This window comes from Chamaea fasciata, unplaced genomic scaffold, assembly GCF_029207755.1.
Source record: "Chamaea fasciata isolate MVZ Bird 193981 ecotype frontalis unplaced genomic scaffold, bChaFas1.0.hap1 SCAF_10, whole genome shotgun sequence".
Lineage (NCBI taxonomy): Eukaryota > Metazoa > Chordata > Aves > Passeriformes > Sylviidae > Chamaea > Chamaea fasciata.
In genome coordinates this window covers 22632349-22654215 of record NW_027094095.1, presented here as the reverse complement: position 1 = coordinate 22654215, position 21867 = coordinate 22632349, and the positions used below count along the sequence as shown (strand labels likewise).

General features: G+C 44.2%; 1 protein-coding gene across 2 annotated transcripts in view; it reads left to right on the top strand.

Moving 5' to 3' along the window:
- The window catches only part of ERI3 (ERI1 exoribonuclease family member 3), a 131230-nt gene that overhangs the window by 13484 nt on the left and 95879 nt on the right, over nucleotides 1–21867 (top strand). For both annotated transcript variants that reach the window (XM_066192696.1, XM_066192697.1), the window contains exons 3-5: nucleotides 10156–10272; nucleotides 16384–16443; nucleotides 18660–18751. In XM_066192696.1, the coding sequence (XP_066048793.1) occupies nucleotides 10156–10272; nucleotides 16384–16443; nucleotides 18660–18751 (269 nt within the window). The remainder of the gene's footprint in view (nucleotides 1–10155; nucleotides 10273–16383; nucleotides 16444–18659; nucleotides 18752–21867) is intronic.

The following is a 21867-nucleotide window of genomic DNA, read 5'->3' as shown; positions in this document are numbered from 1 at the left end:
GACCAGAAGCAGAAGAATAAATTGTTTAGAGACAATGTTTTTTGTGTCCTCCTAAACAGTACTTTTAAAATCCAAAAATATCTTGTAATTTTTTGTTTGTGTATGCTAGATACTTCAACTCTGTTTAGCATGCATTTAGGTTGATTTAGGTTGTTATTTTGTGAGAATTTTTAATTATAATTGCTGTCAAATGAAACTGGATATACTAATAAATACAAAACATCACTGACCATTTCAACATAAAACCATAAACACTGACACTGACTAAGCAGATGCTCAGTTACTAGTTCATTTTAAGTGTTCAAACAAATCTAGATGATCATAGTACATATTATGATTGGTAAAAGTGTATTAACAAATAGGAGCTGGTCTTTCTGATAATTACATAATATTAAGTACAAATGCAGGGGAAGGTTATATCGGGTTCAGTCTAGATTTCCTTGAGTGCTGCTATAAAAGAGCATTACATGTGTTTTCCCTTGAACATCCATCTCACATCCAGCTCACAGTCACAGGCAAGTACAGCTGGAGTGGCTGTGATGATCTCTACAGCTGCCTGTCCTGCACTATCCGTGAACTTGTTACTGCAGCAGGGACAACTGAGTCGTGTGTCTCTGCTCCTGAGGTGCTGTGATTTATAGACTGACCTTGTAATGGGAATGGGTGTTGATTTCCACCAAATTTTGGCCATATCAACAGATGTGCAGTCCCTGCCAATCTCTCTGCGTAGGGTGACTAGACAGAGGATAAGGAAGCTGCCTTGGGAGCCACAGCTGAAGCTACTTTGTAGGAGGAATATGTCCTTGAAATCACAAATTTGCTGCTGATGGAGGGATCACTCATCTGCTGGGAAGCAGGCTGCAAGGTATCTTCTTTGTGCTTTCCACATCATTTTCTGTGGAGACTGCATCAAGGCAATCCCAGCTGAAGGCCAGCCTGGGAATGCAGGTGTCTTACACAGTAACAGACATTGCCACAATCCTACCCAGAGGCAGATAAAGGACGTGTGTGTGCCTGTGCCTGCCTGTTCTATCTAGACATCCCCATGTAGCAGCTTGCTTCCTGCACTGTTTTTGTGTGGCTGTTAAGCTCAAATCACCTGCCAAAACCTTTATTGAGGATGATCATGAGTTGCTGAAAAATAAAGAAATACAGACTTGTTTCCCATAGCAACTTTAACTCAGCGTAAGTATTACAGTGGAATATTAATCTACAATTACCTGTGTTCATGCATGTTAGGCTTGAGTGTAGTTTTAACTACCTACTTTTCAATTCTGCTTCTTACAATGTTGTTTCTAGAGAAATGCTGTTAAAAATGCATGTAACATAGCTACTTAAAAGTATTTTTTTTTCTTTTTACTAGAAGTAAGTAAATATATATATATTTATCACCTCTTTGCCAATTACGGCTGTTATTATGCCATTGCTCTTACATCAGACTGTTTTAAGTTCCTAGAGTGGCAGGAAACAGTTCATATAAGAGCTCTTTCAGATGGATTTTCCTGTTTGCGTTGAGTTTTTGAGCAAACTCCTTTTGGCCTTGTAGCTTTAGAGGGTTACACTGCACCTGGCGTCTCAGACCTGCACTCAGTTTGCCTTGGAGACCTCCCTCATTCTCCCAGTAAGTGGGGACAACCTTGCTGTGAACCATATCAATCTGACAGGGTGGGTTATGACTTCAGGCAACAGAATTAGCTGTATTTATTTAAAACCTGATGAGCTAGAGAACATGAACAGTTATTGAACCCAAATCTCCTGGAGAGCACAACTATGAGACCACCAGGCAAGCCATCTGATGTACGAAAATAAATTCAAAGCAATTTCTTATTTAAAGATACAAACCCAGCATTATTATGGCAACAAGTCTAAAATACCGAGGCACTCGGGTGGCCAATGGCTGCAGTCCTAACCTGACCTAACCTGCTCAGCTTTTGACTGGTTATTGACAGGCTAGTGAGATGACTACTTTAAAGCAATCAGTCATGTTGCCCTTTCCCTCACAGTGTGCGGAGACCCCACATCAGTTATGCATGCCGGCGTGCAATTCCCCACCTGTGCTGTTTGAACACTGTATCCTTAGCTGTGCAAACATTACACGTCGTTTAGGTGACAAGTTGCAAAGTTAAGTAGACTTGTTGTTACAGCAGAAAGTAGTTGGGCGGCAGTCACCCTGAAAAGAAAAGATCCTGGCTAGCTCAGGAATGTGCAAGTCTGCTGGATTGTTTGCCTGTCCATAAAGCTGCTGATGAGGGCTACGTGTGCTTCTGGATATACTCCCATCATGTGCTTTTCTGAAGTGAAGGGGATGGGTGTCACAGGTTGGTACATTTGCTGTGCTCGTCCTGCCATGTGCATGGCCTGTGTGGTTGTCGATGATCAGTGTGTGCCTGCTGCTCTTTTGCAGCCTCTGAGGTATGGGAAGTATTTTGCATTGCTCCCAGCATAATGTTTTAAAACCAGGCAGTATTCTTTCATGGCATGGCACCTACCTAGTGCCACTTGGGAACGGTGCTTTTCAGGCTGCTGTGTTTCCTGGGAAATGGTCTTTGCTGTGTTAGAGTGGTCTTAGCTTTCAACAAAACCTTCCCTGATAAAGAAGCAATGCAACTCAGCTCTTTTAGTGAGAAGGACACGGGGCATGCCTAAATCTTGTGGGCTTTTTCTGCTTTATGCCAAGCTTGCTGTACAACCATCCCTGTGTTGTCTTTGTTGGTCTGTGCACTTGTTATTAGCTGGCAAAATAACTCTTCGTTACGTTATTTAGTTCCTCTCTGTCAGACAGAAATGCGCTGTCATCAGCAGCTAGTTGTGATGTCTGTAAAACCCTGGGTATTCATTTACATGCACTAATGTGCCCTTTCTACCCATCCAGATGTTTTAGTGTCGTTGGGAACATTGATCATTTGTCCTGCTCAATATCAGGTGAAGAGGTTGGGACTTGAAATGATCTGATAATTCTGCAACAGGGACTGCACAGACTGTTTGTCTGCCAGAGAGAGGAGTGGATGTGAAGAAGGCTATAGTGTAGTTGCAATCTTGCAGTAGAAAGGTAATACTAGGAAATGTGTGTGTGTGCTGTTTTTAACCTGGTTTGAGTGCTAAACTTCCCCCAAACTGTCAAGTTTAAATTGTTGACTGTGTCAGTAGAGATGTTCTGGGTGGTTGAATATATGTCAACAGTGCTTGAAGAAACACGTTGAAGTGTTGATGTCTGTTGGTCTGTATTTCTCATCCCATGTGTGAAAAGAGGAGGGAGATTCTGCCTTATTCTTCATGTCTGGATCCTGCTGGAAAGATCAAAATAGCTTAGTGGATATTGGCAGAGAGAGATGATGGTGGTGGTAAGAGGCAGGAACCAGCCTGGGAGGAAATGATTTCTGGAAGTTTTTGTTAAGGATGGCAGGACACGGGTTGTGAGCCTGCTGACAAGATTTCTGGTGCAATGGCAGGCATGAAAATCTCCCAAGGACCACAGTAGTAAGTTTAAGAGAAAAGTGTCATTTGCGAGACATGGATCCCCCTTTTGTTGGCCCTGTAAGAAGGGACTTGAGCTGATGAAATTCTTCATTTTGTATTCCATACTCTTTAGAAGAAAAAAAATACTATTTCGAGAGGGTGAAGAAAAGAATCAGTTAGTGTGACCAGGGTCTGCAAAATGCAGCTGTGAGTGCAGGCTGGATGGCATTGGGCTTGTATTTAGTGCAGAGATGAGAGGTGTATACAAGATGCAGGGTTTGTTGCAAAACTAAGAAAAGCAATGTTCTGGCCTGTGTCTGCTGTGGGTAGGAAGAGCAGTCGGGAATTTAAACAACAGCAAGGGAAATTCAGATTAGACATTAGGAAAAACTTTCCAATGATAAGACTAATGAAACAGGAGGAGAGAGTGAGTGCCTGGGGAGTGTGTGAGTCTCTCTTATTGGAGTCGGTAAAAACAGCCTAGACAAAGTCAGAAATTATTTAGGGGGTGATGATGCTGCCCTCAGGCAGGTGCATGGACTAGATGTCTCTTTTAAAGCTGAAGCTCCTGGAGGCATGTGATTAGATGGGGATTTCAGCTTCTATTAAAGAAAGAGAAATGGTCCCTCACCCTCAGTGTTGTAAGGCAACACTGGGAAATAAGAGCCACGTTTGATGTCAGTGCAGAACCCAAAATGCAACTCAAAATTTATCTACGAGAAAATTCAGCCTTTGACATTGGGCTTCAGTGCCTGAGTGTTGGGGGTAGGCAGTGTGATTCACCTGAGAGCAGGGGGAAGAAGAAACATCAGATAATCAATGGTCAGGCAGCAGAATTTTTCTTCACGTCATCTTATCCTAGTGTTTCATGATCTTCCCATATTCCTTCCAGTTCTCTTGTGTTTTGTTTTTGATGTGTAATTCCCTTCATGCTTTTCTGGGATATAGTAGTTCTTTTAAATGTATCAAATTGTTAGGTCTGTGCATATGTGTATTTTAAGCTAGATAGTGATGGAAGAAAGAAATTAGGAGGTCAGCTGCTTCCCCAAAGACCTTTTGATAGGTTTAATCAGTACACAGAGTAACTTAGCCAGGACTGAGGCACTGAGAGGCTCTGCGGCATGTGTGCAGGCAGACGTCCTTTGGAAAGCCAGCACAGCCCTGATTCAGCAGAAGTCCCACTGTTCACATTGGGGAGGTGTTGCCTTTATGGTACTTGTTTTGGTTAGTTTAATAAAAATTTAGAAGTGGGGAAAAGACCTATGAGGTCATCTTGGTTACTGCCCCTGAGGGCCAGTGCAAGGCTGCTCACTTGGAAATGGCTTTAGTTAAGATAATAATTAAGGCAGGGGATGGAAGCTGGGGAGGCAGATCTGTTAGGCTAGTGCTGTCCTTACTATGTCCCTTTTCGATTTTAATTGCCTTGGAAAAAAAAAGAAAATCACAAGGCTTTAAAAGCTCTGATTCTTTCTGCTCTTCAACACCCCCACACCCTCTCCCCGATCTTGGAGGCATCAACTCTCATCTGTCAAAGTGTAAATCAGCAATTAAAACACAAACAGCGAAATGCCAAAGATGACCCGAAGCACAAAGCAACTGACAAACAAGTCCGGACAAATCGGCGGATAATTTATAAGCATTGCTCTAAAATCTAATTATTTGGCAATTCGAATTTGCAGCCGGCCAGGGCTGTGCAATAAATTTAACCCGCCATAAATTATTTAGGAGCAGCCCATGGTGTAAATCAAAAACACGAGTGTTTGTTTAAGAAATAAGCTCCTTGTGCATAAAATGACTTTTTTTTCCTTTAAAGAGAGGGGGGACAAACCATACCCAAACAAAATGAGCTGGTGCTGAAGCTCTGTCCCTTCACAAACGCTCCTTTGCCTCTTCTGCCCTTACCTTTTTTGAAGGTGCAAACGGGTGTTTTGGTAAGAAGTTTTATGCTTTTCCTTATCAGGCAAAATCTGTTTCTCTCAGCAGCCTCTGCTTGTTTTTACTGCATTTTGAACAGTCAGCTCTGATTTTTATGGGCATCTTTTATTCTTGTGTTTATTAAACTCCTTCACATGGGGGTTAGACTAGGGATAAATTATTCTCTGGTAGTTTTTGAACTGAATAGGCCGTACGGTCTTCCTCAAATATATAACTCCATGTTCTGAGGCATGCCCTGTCCACTTCGTACATGAGTGTCTGAATTAAAAGGTTTTGAGAACTGGGAAGCTCTTGCTGGGCACCTTATTCTTTCTCTATAATGACGTTAGTGGTACCCAGATCCAAAAGGATAAGCAAAAAGATTCCTCTGTGGGAATTAGGGTAATTTCAGGTGCTTTCTTCTCTGACCAGAAATTGTTTAGCAAGTACAGTAGTGTGCTTGTTCATTTCTTTTTTTAGCAAGATCAAGACAGCTGAATTGCTGCATGCCTGCTCTGGTATTAAAGGGAAGCGAGTTTCATGTAGGATGACTGGATGAGGAAAGGCTGGGTTTATAGCAGTGCTTTCACATGCCATTAAGAATTTTTCAAATCCCTCTTACAAGAAATTCCCTAGCCATTCCACAGTTACCCTGCTGCTGCTCAACCCCACTGGCTTGGGACAGCCAGATTGCACAGGAGACTTCTACCTGGAACTTTTTGTATAAACTGTTGGTTTTTCAGAAAGACAGAAGTTCTGAGGAAGCTGTCACATAGATTTGCTTGAAGTACCTTGAAATCGTAAATGCAGGATTGTTGTAAAGAGAGTGGACCTGGTAATGGATCTGTATAAGCCTCTGGCTCTGTAGGTTCCTATTGTTACTGTGTTTGGAGGCACAGCTGAGGGGAGGGACAGGGTGCTGATGGTTTTTTCTTTAAGCGTGTTAATATTGATTTTAGAAGCTCTGTGTTCCAACAATATAAATGCAAATGCCTGTAATTGGGAGCCTTGTGCAGAATTTCTCAACAGAAAACATGTTCAACTTTTCTGACAGTGAAAGGAAAATAAAAAGCCACTTATTTATTGGTGGTGGTTTGAATCCTGGATTTCCTTTCAAGTTACTTTGCAGTGTTAAATAAAATACCTAATTGCAGTGCTCGCAAAATTCAAATGAGTACATTTGTTCTTCTGGTAGCTCGCGGCTATTTGCAGCCTCTGGACACCCTCAGCATTATTTTAGCATATCCATAACTCCTGGTTGTGCTATAAGGAGAAGCTGGCGGTGGGGGCAGAAGGAAGGCTGAGAAGCCCCAAATGCTGCTGGCACAAATCACTGCCAAAGTTGGAACATTTACTCAGAGTTGGAGTGGATATATGTGAGGATCTCAAGGTAACATTTACGGATGATCAGGCTCTGATAGAAGAAAGGAAGTGTCAGTGAATCTCTGCCCTTAACTCACTCATGCTGCTTTCCTCCACCTGAAGCAGTAAAGGTCCTTGAATGGTGGAGATGGAGCTGAGCATGTTGAGCTCTCTGGGCTGCTGTGAAATGTGAGAGAGCACCCGGCTCTGCATCACAGTCTGTTGGGGGGTTGTGTGTATGAGTGGCTAAGTGCTCACCGTTTCATAATAATTACTAATGAAATTCTAGATCTGTAATAACATTTCAGATATCTAAAACAAACCATATGCTTGTTAAAAAAAAAAAAGAGAGAGAGAAAAAAAGTGGAAACAGATCAACTTTAAGCCATAAATTCTTGGTAATAGAGGCCTCTTTTCTCCCCCCTTTCTGTTTATGTTTGATAGATATTTTTGTTTCTGCAGGAATGTCAACTCTTAATTTCATGATGTATCATGGGCTTAAGAAAATTGAATTTAATAAAGGCAAAAGATGAATGGCACCTTTAAAGGTCCCAACACTTGTCTTTATTAGCAGGACAAACTGCAGGGTCTCCAAACACTGCTTCTCTCCAAATGAAAGTTTAAATGAAAAGTACAGCAGTGTCACAGGTTAAATTTCATTGCAGGACTGGCTAACATCGTTAGTGAGGAGTGGGGCTGATTTCATGGGGCTGGTATCTGTTGCCTTAGATACCAGTGGAGCAAACACTGCCAGAGACTGGAAAAATCTCTGCTATAGGAGGCGTGCAGATAAACAGCCTTTTGGGACAGGTTCTTTACCACTTGCTTCAAAAACTGACCCAATAAACCCAAGAGAGTGCCTGCACTTTCTCCTAAGATGCTCTAGTTGCCTCTGGGGTTCCACCCCTGCTCCTGGCCATGCACTTCCCACAGACCTACAGTAATTCTGGCTATTGCTAAATTTTCCACATTTTTTAAGTATGGCTTTTTATTTCCTCCGCCTGTCTTAATCCGACCCTCCTGGAGGCGCTTTGTGCCTTTGGTTCTGGAAGGCGAGCAATGCCTTTGTGTATCAGATCAGCAGCAGGCTGTCTTTCAGTCTCACTTTGCATCCAGCCGGTTGATGGCCCCTGAGGATGTTTGTAGTCCCTTAGGGCACATCCTGGCATTGCGACACAGCTCTGCTATGAAATCCAGCCAGTGTGTGTTCCCTCTCTGGAAGCGGAAATGTTTGCCTTGCCTTGCTGTGGGCTTGCCTGCTTCCATGGTCACCCTCTGGGTGGGATGCTGGTCTAAGGGGCAGTGAGATGCCCCACACCAGTTTGAAAGATAGGATGGTGTTATCCTGAGGTTAAGCCTGGCTCTGTTAGGGCGGCCTGTCCGTTCACTTCAAACTTTGCAGTCTGTTTTCCTTCTGAACGGAAGTTTGCTGCTTTCAGAGCCTGTCTGTGGTGGCCCTTTTGAGGGGAGGGTCAGCTGTATCCAGCATTTCTTGGTCTCTTGGGTTTCCATGGGTCCTTCTGGGTGGCTGAAGCTGGTGAGTTTGGCTGCCCCACAACAGGCACTCTGGCTAATACTCAAATGTTTGGCATGTGTCTTCTCCTTCTTAGAGTCCCTGGGTCAAGTTTGCTCTCTTTCCTGGGAAAACTTGGTGACTCCCAGTGGGGTGGTATGGCTGTGGGGAAGGACGTGCCTGGCCATCCACTCTGCCTCATCCAGCGCAGCGTACACAGGGTGTGGCACAGCTGACCATGAGGAAATGCTTAAGCCATTCATCCTGCGCAGCTTCACTGCTCAATGTCTGCACCTGGGCACTTCCACACTGTTAACAGTTTATTTGATTTTTACATTTTTTTCTAACTTTCCATCTCAGCAGCACGTGCTCTCCATGTGCCCTAATCTGGGCTGTGCCCCTGCTGCACTGGGGAGATGCTCTGCTCTGTCTCTGGGCTCTGCCCACCATGAAAATTGGGTGTTTCTCCTGGCTATTTAAATTATCTGTTGTTTCCATTTACCAGCTTCTTGCCCTCCCGCTGCCTAGTGGGGTGGTGATGTCATCAGCTCATATGTGTAACCTCACGATAATTTCCGCCTGCAGGTCATGAGGGTTGCAGCCACAGTCCAAAAAAGTGTGTTAGTTCCTCTGCAGCGGCTGCATTTTTCACATGCTAATTTTACTCACAGGAGTTGGATTTTTTTTTTCATTTTTTATTATTTCTTATTTGTCTCTTCCAGATGTTTTCAGGCAGTTTTTTTTGTTGTTAAACTAATTCCGTTCATGTTTTAAAAATTTATGAAAGCACTAATAAAAATGTCAAAGTGGTAAAAATGTTAGCTTTTGCTCTGCTTTGATTAAATTTTGCAAACTGTTTTTGAATATTAAAAAGCAATATTTTTTTTATTCTCTCTCCCTCTCTCTGTTTTTCTCCAGAAGTGATTTGAGAGGCTTGTTGCATGGATATCACTCAGCGGGCTCATTTGCACTCCAGAACCTTGGTGCCATGGATCTCTATTAAATAACAGACGAATTATTCTTTAAAGACACCAAACAAATTGTCACTTCTTCTCTTACATTAAACTGGAAGGAAGAAAGGGAGTGGAGAAGGAGGGGGGTGAACACAAAGGATTTTATCGCTTTTATTCACTGGGCGGCTTTTTTAATTTCGTGTATATTTTTTAATAATTGAGAAATCCATCGTAACTGGATTTGTTTAAACTTTTTATTAACAGGTCCATGTAAATTTTTGATTGCTGATTATTCAAATAATTGAACATTCTTCTGATGAAGGAACGTTTTTATTTCTCTATCAGCATAAATTGGCTGCAGAGAGGAAAATGAAGTGAGGCTTGCTACTGTACTGTATTCCATAGGGATGGATTTGGGGGGAGCTTTCAGCTCCTCTTCTCAGTCTGTTGGAGGAGGGCAGTCCTCCTCAGCCTCTCTAGAGAAGGAGGTGCTTCATGCAGTAGTCCCTGTTGTCTGTCTGATGGTGTCTGTCTACTGAAAGGATGGTGGGCTGGAAAGGTTGACTGGTCTTGGGGAGGGCACAGTCCCTGCGATGTCCTTGCTAAACAGCTGTGAGCCCATTGCAAGTACACCTTCATGGGTAGCATATGGGAGTGGTGTGAGACCACCTTCCGTAAGTTCAGCTTAGGCAGTGATGCGTGTAGCTGCAGTGCTGAGCACAGAGACCTTCTTGCAGCCTGTCCCAGCTGCAATGAGCTTCAGCACCATCCTCATCTGTTCTGACAGTGTTGGAGGTGCTCTGTGCTGCAGCATCACCTTCCCACTTCTGCAGAGCTTTGTGTTGAGTTTATTTTTGTTTGGGACTATCAGGCCACCTTGCTAGATGGGTGCTTATTTCCAGCTTCATTTCGTGTTTGTTTTAAATGAACAGCTGCTTTTCTTTTTGCCCTATTCAGGAAATCATCGAATTCCCTATCCTGAAGTTGAATGGCAGGACGATGGAGATCGAATCCACCTTTCACATGTATGTTCAGCCTGTGGTGCATCCCCAGCTTACGCCCTTCTGTACAGAGGTAAAGTGCAAAGGTTCCCTGGTGCTCCAAGAGTCTCTCTGGGAAGCAAGTTTCCATTGCACCAGGGACTTGGGTCGCCTCTTCACGGTGCAGCTGCAAGGCAGCGTGTCATGCCAACCTTGAGTTAATAACAGAGAATCATTTTTTGTTACTGCAGTAATGTGTAAAGACCTCAGTTTGGATTCATAAATAACTGTAGCTGTGATCTGCTAACTAAGATAATTGTATTTACAGCTAAAAAAAGTCTTAATTGGGTGACCACCAAATAAACACACTCATGTTAGCCGATGTTCAAAATCCTGTAACCTCTTTATGAGCTCTTGCAATTTTGCTGTGCTCCTCTGTGGTGGGGAAGGTCAAAGAGAGCATGGACTGAGGAAAGACTGTGCTGTGCAGATGTGTGGTTCGAGGCACTAAATGACTCTCCTGTGGGCCTGCATGTTGGGATTTGAGGAGTCCCTCAGAGTGGTAGGATAATGAATTCTGTATTTTTAAGACTTTCTTTTTGATGCTGTAATTGTGGGCCACTTGAAATGGTTGCTGGAGAAGTGGCCTCTCTTTACTTGCTTACTCTCATTGTCGAGGATAATGGCTCTTGAGCTGTGGCCACCTTTCCCCAGATATGGAATGAAGGTGGTAAATATGATCCTTGAGGGTTCAAAAGAATTGAGGAGCAGGGATTGGGTTTTGTTGTTGATTTGGGGATTTTTTTTGTTTTCTCTTTATTCAACCCAAAAAGTTAACTGTTTTTCCAAGTGTATTTTTCCTCCCTGCCATAGTCGCCAAAAGAAACTTTAAGTTCCTTTTGCTTTGGGCTTTTTTTCCTGTCAGTCCATTGTTTCAGTTTTGGCCAGCTCAATGACTAGAATACTTACTGTGGGAATCAGTGTATTCAAGGTCTCCATTCTGTCCCTGTCTTGTCTAGAATCATCAACACCATGGTGTGTTTTCCCCTGCCTCTGTGGCTACAGGCTTAAGCCCGTGGAGGCTTGTCCCACCTGTACTTGCCTGATGAAAAATGACTCCTCTGTGTTAGGTGGAGTCCCCTCCAGAACCAACCAGCCCCTTCCATATTTTCACATTGTAAAAACAAATACTTATTTTTATTCCCCTGTAACTCAAAACTGTCTGAAGGTATTTTATTTAAACTTAAAAAAAAACCCCAAAACTAAGCACAGAAAACATTATTCCCCAGAGAAGAGCTTTCAGAAAGCTTTAAATGTGTGAGAACAGAGGATTGTAATGGAAATGGTTTTGCAGCCTTAATGCTAGAAAGCTGGACAACTACTTTGGCTGTCCTTATCCCCATGAGACTTGCTGGACATATGCTTATACAAATGTGATAAATATCACAGCTTGCACCTGATCTTTGCTAAAGACGTCATCTTCTAGAGCTGAGCTCAGAACATTGGCCTTGCAAGTCACCTAAATTCTGGAGAGAAGAAAACCAAAACCAAAACTTTTTCTGGAAATCTCTCTGTTGCATCTTTTCCCCTGTTGCTAAAGGCTGCAGCTCTGTTCTTGCACAAGAGTCTGCATGACTTGCTTGGTGCATGCTTGCAGTTCAGCTTCATGAGCTGAACAGAGCTTCCAGCCTGCTGCAATCTAGGGACATTCAGAGGTTCTCTGGATGATGACCTTGTGACCAACAGTCAGCCCATCTAATGCTCCTGTACTGCAGAGATGGTTTCTTGGTCTTTTGCTCGGGGGTCTAGAGCAGGTATTTGTGTCTACTGTGGGGAGCCTTGAAGCAAGTGAAGCTGAGTGTGTGTGTGTCTGTGATGGCTGTGCTTTTGCAGGAGTCCAGGATGGGCACAGGTGTCCCAGGTCAGCATTCTGCTGCAGACTCTGCTGTGAACCTCAGTCTGGCATCATGTCCAGAGCTGGGTGGAAATGGGCAGTACTGAGGCCAGCAGGCAAAATGATTGCAGAATCCCCACCTGTGTGTATCATTGGTACGAAAAGGCCCCACTACCAGGTTTGGCAATTAATGCTGGTTATTAACAGCATGGATTAGGAAGATGGTTTTAATCCTAGCCTTGATGTCACTGGCTCCTGGTCACCCCCACATTGTCCCCCTTCCTACTTAGTGCCCAGTATAGCCCCTGTCCTTTCTGACTTGGCAGTGCCCTGGCCTGTTGGAAGGGCTGCCAAGAGGTCCAAGAGTGGGATCATGCTGGAGGTGTAACCAGTCTTGTTCCTGGGGCCCATGTATGGGGCTGAGTTTGAAACCTTGCCCTGAGAGCCACAGGTGAACCTTACTAAACAATGGGGTGCTGCTAGGTAGGTGCAGGGATCATCTCTCTGCCGCGGGTGTAGGTTCACTTGAGACCCCAGGGACACAGCCAGGGTACACTCTTGCAGAACTGCTGCCTGAACTGCTCCAGCACTTGTCATTGACTTTCTGCTGGTTTATGTTTTCTGAAAAATACTCATTTTGCTAAGTGCCAGTAAAGGGCTTTGTATAGGCACCTCTACTTAAAAAAAGGGTGAGATTTATTGCCCTCTTTGTCTACAAAGAAAGACCAGGCCTGATTATCAGATTGTACACCAGAGACAAGTGCTTAGGTAATCAGCAAACTGTCTTGGAGTAGAAATACGATGGTTTTCCAGATAAACTCTCTAGGAAAAGACATTACATGGAAGCCTGTCTGCTATGCTGCTCATTTCCCCTCTCCCCTCTGCCTTTGCTAAGCAGTAGAACTGCTTGGTGTAGACTCTGTGTGGAATAGTTACTGGGATTGCTTGACATTACTCCTTGGGTTTGGAGTACCTCTTCCATCCCTCTTCCTTCTTGAAGACAACGGTACAGCATGGGAAGGGTGCCTGGAAAGGTGGAGAGCTTGTTGCTACCCTCGAGACATCACTTTGCTTACCTTTTGATGTGTCTGTGCTCTCCCCTGGCTACAGGATGTTTCTCCAACTCCCCACACCAATGGCCAGGAGCTGTCTTCCAGTGCTGGCTCACTCTGAGACCTCATCCTATCCCCTATCTCCTGACCCGTTTCTGTAAAACAACAGGTCATGAACCTTGGTTATTGTGAGGGGTGAGCTGAATGCTTATGTGGAGAAGGTGGAAAGTGTTTGCAAGTTGTTAAAAGCTATTATTAGGTATATAACACTCATCAAGCCCTTTTGGAAGATGCAGATGATTTTTTACAGTGCCCAAGAAAGTTCTTGCCTGGAGCTTAAGGAGAAGTTCCCTCTACATGCAAGGTGCTTGTACAGATCTTTTCATGATACTCTGCTCTCTTTTTATGACTAATTTTTATTGATTTTTTTCCCTGAAGGAATAGACAATAAAAATACAAAAAGATAAAGGCATTATAGCTTGCTTATGTTCCCAAGTACCTCATGCTTTTTGGGATAACCAGTGAAATTTTACAATTGCACAGTTTTGTTTTTATACTTTTTCAAAGCTGCAAGACCAGATAATGCTGCAGAGATCCAGTGCAGTAGGTTGGATATGGTAGATGGACATAACTGATAACAAGAAGTATCAGAAAGGGTGAGAGAGTAGAAATCTGGTCCAGTTTGAGCACTCTCTGACATGTATTGAAATGTACCTATGGAGCAGATACATTCCTTCGTATTCATGTGTGTGATTTCTGCAGCGTGAATCTTGTGTGCATATACTTGACAATGTGCCCTTGTACGGACAGCCTGGTACTTTGCTTGGCTTGGCAGGGAAGGACAGAAGGAGTTTTGGGCAAGAATAAGCAGTGACTCTTGCTGGCACCTCTGCATCTGCCTTCGTATCCCTCCCTCCTCCTGATGGGAAATATCTGGATGAGGCCATTATACCCTGTCCTCCCATGGCATCAGGGGTGCAGTGCTCCACAGACACAGTCCTGAGGGTGCCTGGAATGGTAGAAACCATCTGAATGAGTACTGCCTGAGATAGTGAAAGGTCGCCTGTCATCCTTAGTACAGAAAAGACTTGGACCTCTTGGAGCAGGTTCAAAGGAGGGCCACAAAGACGAGCAGTGGGAGGAAACACCTTTCCTGTGAGGAAAGGCTGGGAGCTTTGGGGTTGTTCAGCTTGGAGAGGAGAAGGCTCCCAAGAGACCTTATTGTGACCATCTTAAGGGGGCCTATAAAATAGACTTTTAAGCTTGGCCCCATTGTGACAGGATGAGGAATAATGACTTTAAACTAGTCAACTAAGTACACAGGAGATTTTTACATTGAGGGTGGTAAAACAGTGGCACAGGTTGCCAGAGAGGTAACATTCAAAGTCAGGTTGGACAGGGCTGTGAGCAACCTGTGATTCTAGTTGAAGATGTCCCTGCTCACTGCAAGGGAGGTTGGATTGGATGAACTTTAAAGGTCGCTTCCAAAACGAACTGTTCTATGATCCTGTGTTCCTTTCCGAACACACCTTTCAGTCACTTCCAGGGATTTGGGTTGAGCTGCTGTCTGAAAGGCAGAACCAGCACTTTGCAATAGGTGAGCTGTCCACCTCTGCCAGAAGAATGCATGGAGAGAAAGATGGCAAGAAAAGCAAAAACCGTGCCAGTGAGCTTTAAAAACTGCTCTAAAGAGCCATGTGTTAATTCCTCAAATCTATTTTCTTCTCAATGTATGGAAGTCTGGAGGTAGCAGCTATTAACCCAATTAAAATACAGATTAATATAAAAACAATTTCTGAAATATAAGAGAGTGTCTGTGTTCCTCCACTTTCTTAAAATTCCACTTCATAATAGCTTGATGAACTTGAGAAACACACCTAGAGGAGCTCTGCATTCTTAAAATTAAAATACTTTCCCTAAAAGGTATGTATTGCCATTTCATGGGAATCACTATGAGACAATAATCTTTCCACTTACAGTTTATTCAGTGAGTCAGGTATTTGGTATTCATTAAATATAATTTCAGTTTAATCGGAGTTTAATGTAATTTCTTTTTCTGTCCTCCAAGTTCAGTGCTGTAAGCCAAGCAGCCAAAGAAACTGAGAGATAGAAACCATTTACCGTCCTTCAGTTGCCACATACTTAATAAAGCAGAGCCCTGTGGTTTGTGAGAGGATTTATGTTGTATGTTGAGCTGGTCTGTGTGGAAGAGTTATTCCTAGGTGATGGTGGGGCCATCAGTATCTCATAACTGGATGCTATGGCTTCTAGAGGGATGGATGCTTCTAGGCTGTGCTTGACCTTTACTTTATGAAAACGTGTGAGATGTGTAGCTTCAGGAAAGTGCCATATGAAGTGAAATCCCATAGCGTGCACTTGTTTTAATAATGATTTTTTTAATTACTTGGGTGCATTGATGGCAAGCTACTGAACTCCGATATTCAATATGTTAAAAGACAGTTTTGTCAGTTGGAAGGCAGACAGAAAAATTATCTGTTTTCCATGTGCCTCAAGCTCTTCTGGGCAGACGCAGGCAGAGGCCCATAAGACTGCATCTTTTAATGCATGTGTTTAGCTTTGAACAGCCGAGCAGTCTAGAAGCAATTATTAGGCGTATCTGTGGGCAAGACCTCTTCCTAAGGTACCACCTGGAAAACAGACTAGACAGGGTTTTGGAAGAAAGTGCTTTTCTTCAGATTTCATTCCATTGTTTTAAATACAATTTTGAACTGCTGAGGAATGCTGTGATGGACTCTGGGAAAGTGCAGATGCTGGCTGCCCAGCTCAGGGGAGGATAACTGGATCCACTCCAGGTCTCACTTACCAATACTCCTCTGGTTCATCTAACACTGAAATTTTGGTGTCACTGTGATAGCAGAGGAATGTCCAGAGACCTTGGTAGTTACCACTGCCTGTGTACATGAAGGCAACACCAAAACTGCTGAAAGGCATGTTGAAAAAGGGCATCATGCTGGTTGGTGCATGACGCTGCTCCCCAGGTGGACCCTGCCATGCTGAGAATTTGCAGTTTTGTGGTATGGGTAGGAGCCCCACTGCATTTCTGTTTGGGATGAAGCTGTACCCTTGCCTATGGCTGGGGAGCTGCCAGGATCACTCTGCTGTGGCTGGTTCCTCAGCAACACCCATGTAGGTCACAGGAGCATGTTTTGGTTGCAGAAAGATGGACAGGAGAGTAGACCTCTCTAATGATCTTTTGAGTGCTGCTCTGGTGACTGCTTTCCTTTTGTCTCTGTTTCAGCTGACTGGGATTATTCAAGGCATGGTGGATGGGCAGCCGAGCCTCCAGCAAGTGCTTGAGGTAAGCAGAGTAACCTTTAGTTCTCAAACTCTGACCTCTGGTCCTGTAGTCCCCTCTTCATCTCCTTCCCCGCACCCTCCCCTTGCTGAGAATCGAACCGCGTAATTTGACTATGATTACAGCTTCATTAGAATAACATTTGCTGTCACACTGGTGACACACTGCTGAGATTATTGAACCATTGATCTGTCATCTCCAGCTGTTCATGTCAAGGGTGCTGACAAGATATCCAAACTCCTGCCAGTAGATAGGAGAAGAGGCGATTCTTTCTTGAGCCAGTTTTAAAACACCATGACATGGCTCAAGACCACTGCTTCTGGAGATTCTGCTTTCATTTCTTTTCCCCTCCCTCAGCACTTCATTAATTTTTTTTTTTTACCTATTTAAATGCTCAATAATACATGTAGTATAGAAAGAAAATGCCTCTGAAATCTAATCTAAAGATGTGTGAATTCAGATACAGCCTTAATAATACCATCTGCTTAATGTGGAATTCCTAGAGCATTTAAGGCTTAATTAGCTTGGATGTATTTCTCCATCAATAGCTTTCATTGGTAGTCAGATAGTGAAGGAAACCTCCTCAAGCAGAGCCTACTTGGGCTGCAGGTTGGTGTTTGATGCGTTGTCTCTGTCAGGATTTCCACTGCTGTGTTACCTAATTGTTCCTAATCAGAATCATTGCAACAATTGCTTATCTGAGGAAATCAAATTAAAGGCATTAAAATCCTCCATGGAGACAGCACTTGATGGGCGTTCACATCAGGGAGTTTAGAAAGGTTACCACTGTTGTGCCCAAGTCCGGGCAGGCTCATGTGAGGCTGGCTGGGGGATGCTGTCAGCCAAAGGGTATGTGACTGAGAGGCTGGATGCTGCTTTTCTGGGGAGTTTTACTCAGAGGGCTGTTGTGCAATCGGTCACAGGAAGAAGCATCGACTCCTGGCAGGAAAGGCTGTGGCAGTGACATGAGACTGAAGATGGTGCTCTGCAGAGGTGATGTCTCACATCCATGCAAACCCCCAGCTCTCCAGAGAGCATAAAGCAGTCTTGCTTGTCCATAAGCATATGGATGTGTGTCCCTGTTGCCCCCAGGAGGGAGAGCCCCCTTTGCCTGGATGAGTGAATGTAGATCACTTCTGGAGTATTCCAGAAAATGGTTTGTTCTGTTTCTATTGAAGCTTCTTAGAGTGTGGAAACACTTATGTAGAATTTTTTTTTTATTTGGCCAGAAAAGGTGTTCATATAGCAGCATGTTTCTAGGTTAAAATGAGATTCAGGTCAGGCAGCTTCTGAGGCATGCTGGTTTACTCAGGAGTGAAAGGTGTCATGCAAGGGAAAAGAGGAGGGATTTCTGTTGCTCAAGCATTGAAAATGCTGCTAGTGAGGTTGCATAATGACAGCTGACTGCCTGCCACTGCAGGATTTTGGGCACGTAGTTTGCTAGTTTTAGCTGGAGTAAGTGTCTGTGCAGGGCTTCTGTCGATGCAGGGTGTCTAGTCTAGGTTAATTCCTTAATACCTGAGGTGGATCGCATCCTCCTGGTTAACATGGCCCATTTCTGAAGAGGAAACATCTGTCCCTGTGGGAAGTTGATCAGGAATAGTCAATCCACTTTAAATCCACACTACCCCAAACAAGCACTTCCTCAGAACTATAAGAAGGAAAGAGGGATCCAGCCTGGAGAGGAAGGGGACACCTGGTTTTGCTTGTTACTGCCACACAGTGCCTATGTGTGCCCAGCCCTTCCATTTTTTCCCCCTTCCCATATTCCCCCGGTGCTATATGAATTAGAGTATGTGAAAAATGCTGTAGAGGAGGAATGCCATCTCAATATACCTGTCTTTTCTCCTCACTGGAGGGGGACACAAGTTAATGTTCCCTATGAGCCTCTTTGGTACAGGGAGAGGAGAAATGCCAGGTAACAGCACAGTTCGTATCGTCCCGTTAACGCTGCACAACTTTCATCCCTCCACAAGCAGAGCTGCTGCGGTGTCTGATAAGATCATCTCTCCTCTGGTTGCCTGATGTCTCCTATCAGAAATCTTCAAAGGTCCAAACGTGCTGTTGTTGAGATGGCAAGCAAAGAGAGAAGAGAGAGAGGGAGGTTGGATAAGATCACAATTTTCTTCTCTCTTGATTGCAAGCAGCTTATCTGAGTTTAACTGTTGTGGCTCGGCCTGTCTCTGCAAAACTCATCCCCTTTCTTGCCTTCCTTTCAGAGGGTTGACGAGTGGATGGCAAAGGAAGGCCTCTTAGATCCCAGCGTCAAGTCGATTTTTGTGACCTGTGGAGACTGGGATTTGAAAGTGATGTGAGTATGGGAGGGGAGGGAGATTTTCCTGGGCTTTATTGCTCCATGCTTGCCTGCAGTGCAAATGTCTTTGTCCTTGGAAGCCTCCAACTGTCCCTAGTCATGGTTTCTTAGGGAAATTGTTGTTTGCCATGCATAATTGGGAGAGTTTTTTCAGAATACAGGTGGATGCTGGGCATGGTGCAAGATCACTGCCTGGTGCAAGATCACTGCCTAGGATATTCCCTATAGTGAGTGAAGTTTTTCAGAATGCCAAGAAAGGTTTAACTGGGGCTTTGTGATGTTTTGCCTTTTATCCAATGTACTTTCCAAAGGGATGGATATTTCTGAGTGCATACATGGGATGATCAAGTGATGATCCTTACCTGACTTCCTTCACTTCAGGCTTTTTCTGTCATCTTGGCACAGTAACTCAATGGGAGTCACACAGTAGTCTTTGGAACAGAGTACAAGCCAGGTCTGGCATGCTCCAGTGGTGTTCTTATTGTTAAGGTTATCTTCATCAGCTGGGTGAATATCTGTCAAGTACCAGGTGGGGACCTGCACTGGGATCTGCAAGCGTCAGCGTATGTGCATGTTTTGTTAGAAGAATAGCTAGGCCACAACCTAAAAATGTTATTATAAGAATGGAACTAAATGTCCAAAAATTAAATTAGTTAAATCTTGAAAGTGTTTGCAGATCAGTGTTCTATAGAGCTGAATTCCCTTGGATTTGGATAATCTTGCTTCAGCTTTTCATTTCCCTGTGGTGGTGGATAAAGACTCCTGTTGTTATCACACCAGTAAAGCATGGGCTTGACACATCCCATCCTAAACTGACAGCCACAACTCATTAGTTGTGTTACTTGGTTTTCACTGTGACATTGGTTTCCTCAAGCTGGAAGCCTAAATAAACTGCACGTAGTCTAAGAGCAATCAGCACCAGTTCTTCCCTGACGAGTGGTCTTTGCAGAGTGGCAGCTCCTTGCCTTTTCTTGGTGTAATTAGTGAAACATGAGATACGGGGTCCAAAGCTCAGTACAAGCACTGTGGAGATGAAAAATTGGCTCCAGACAGAGACAGAGGGGTGGTGTTTGAACTTTTGAGTCAGAATCTGGGTCTCTGCTCAGGCTGTGTCCAGAACTTATATATATTGCAAGTTCCTGTGTTAGTTGGTTAAATTAGGAGTGAGTTATTTTTCTTTGTATATCATGTTTAAATTTCTGTTAGAGACCAACACAGCTGCTGTGCTAAACTTTTGTTTCTCATGTATTCTGTTTTCTCTGTTCTTTACTCCTGTGTTGCTATTGTTAGAGTCCAATTTACCACCTTGTTGATGGTTGTGAGAAACCAGTTGTCTTTGCTCCAAGCCCATCTTTCCATTGCTTTCGCGGTGGGCTGTCATGATTCCCAGGTAATGACATCCTAACTTGGTGTCTATATGGAAAGAGCAACCTCGATGTGTTGGGTGGTTTTTCTTTTTTTTTTTTTTTGGTGTTTTTTTTCCTTCTTCAGAGCTCTACAGTGGGCAAATAGAGGTAAAGGTGAGCCCCATTTCTGGTGAGTCATAGTGGTTGCGAGGTGAGCGGGCTCAGGGGGACATGCTGTTCCGGAGATACACTGTTCACTGTTTGCAGTGGTCTCTCGCATGGATTGTCCCGCACTAGTCAGCTGGAAAAGAAGACTCCACTCCTGGCCATGAGGTTGTTGCGAGTGGTTCATTTCTCCCTCTTCCTTTTAAATTTTTTTTTTAAACCATTAACTTCAGAATTCAATCCTGAAGCATCTCCAGGGCAAAGCAGAAAATACATTCTGTGTTTCCAAGTACATGGATAGCAGGAGTCTGGCTGTGGCCGCCTGGTGAGTAGCATATCACGCTGCTCCATCGCCGATTGGGTGCTGCAGCATGTAGCGTCACATCTGATTAGCACTGTGCCGGTGGATAAGGCTTGAGTGAGGACTCCCTGCCAGCTCTGACTTGTCTCATTTCCCATTACTTTTATCCGTCACCACAAATGCCGAGTCTCCCTCCTGAACTAATTAAGTTTGCATGTGTTTAGACACATTGCCAAATAGGGTTTAGCAAAGCAGAACTGAGCATCTCTTTTTAAAGAGAGAAAGCAGAGCGCTGAAACAAGGCTGCTCAGACAGGGAGACAGAGCCTCAGAGACATGGAACATCCATGAGGTATTCCAGGGAATCACCCCATGCTTCCCTACAAGACCTGCAGTGTAGCCGATGCCCTTTGCTACCATGATGAGACCACACACTGGTCACAAAAGGCATTGGGGCAGTAGAAAGGGAGGTGGTGCTGTTTGTCCACATTTGGAGGAGTGTTGGAAGCATTGCGTGATAGAAACCTGGCTGGGTTCCAGAGAAGTTGAGGACGCTGAGGTGAGTGCAATGCTTCCTGGCTTAAGGAGCCACCGCTCATGACACTGACAGCTGTCACAGCTTTGACAGTTAGGAGTGGTTAGGTCCACTCCTAACTCTGCTCTTTGTTTTCTCAGCTTCCTTAGTAATGACAGCTGCTTGCATAGCTGCAGTCCTCTTACCCGTATCTTGAGTGGTTTGGAGTTTCTGTCCTCCGTTGTCCTCAGCTTGGCTGGTAAACCATGCAGCTTTGTTCCTGGCTTCTCCAGCAGTGACCTGGGCATTTAGTTGGGCTTCTGTCTGCATGTGCTGTTCTAGAGCTGAAGACGTGGTGTCTTCTGAACTGACCTGTCTGCTGTGAGGGCTTCCAGTAGGTATCACTGGTAGGTGCCAGGGAGTAGTGGGATGAGCAAGCTGGACGTGGGGAAGTGGCTCTAACAAGGAGAAGTCTTCAAGCCTGTCAGTGTTGGATATAGGGATAAGGTGGGGAAATAGCCCTGACTAAGCCAGGAGTTGCAATGTGTGTAGCACCACCAGCTCAAACAAAAGCACCAGAGGAATAGTGATTGTTAGGGTACTGCTCTCTGCTGATGGTGTCTGGCACTGCTGAGTCTGCAGGATTCAAGATGTAAACTCAGCTGCTAAAGGGTCAGTAAAGCCTCTGCTTGGCTCAGGTATCTTCAGAAAATGAGGCACTGTGTGGCTACAGACTTGATTGCTCTTGAACACTGGAGCTTCCTTGGAAGACCACAGAGCTGTTTGTC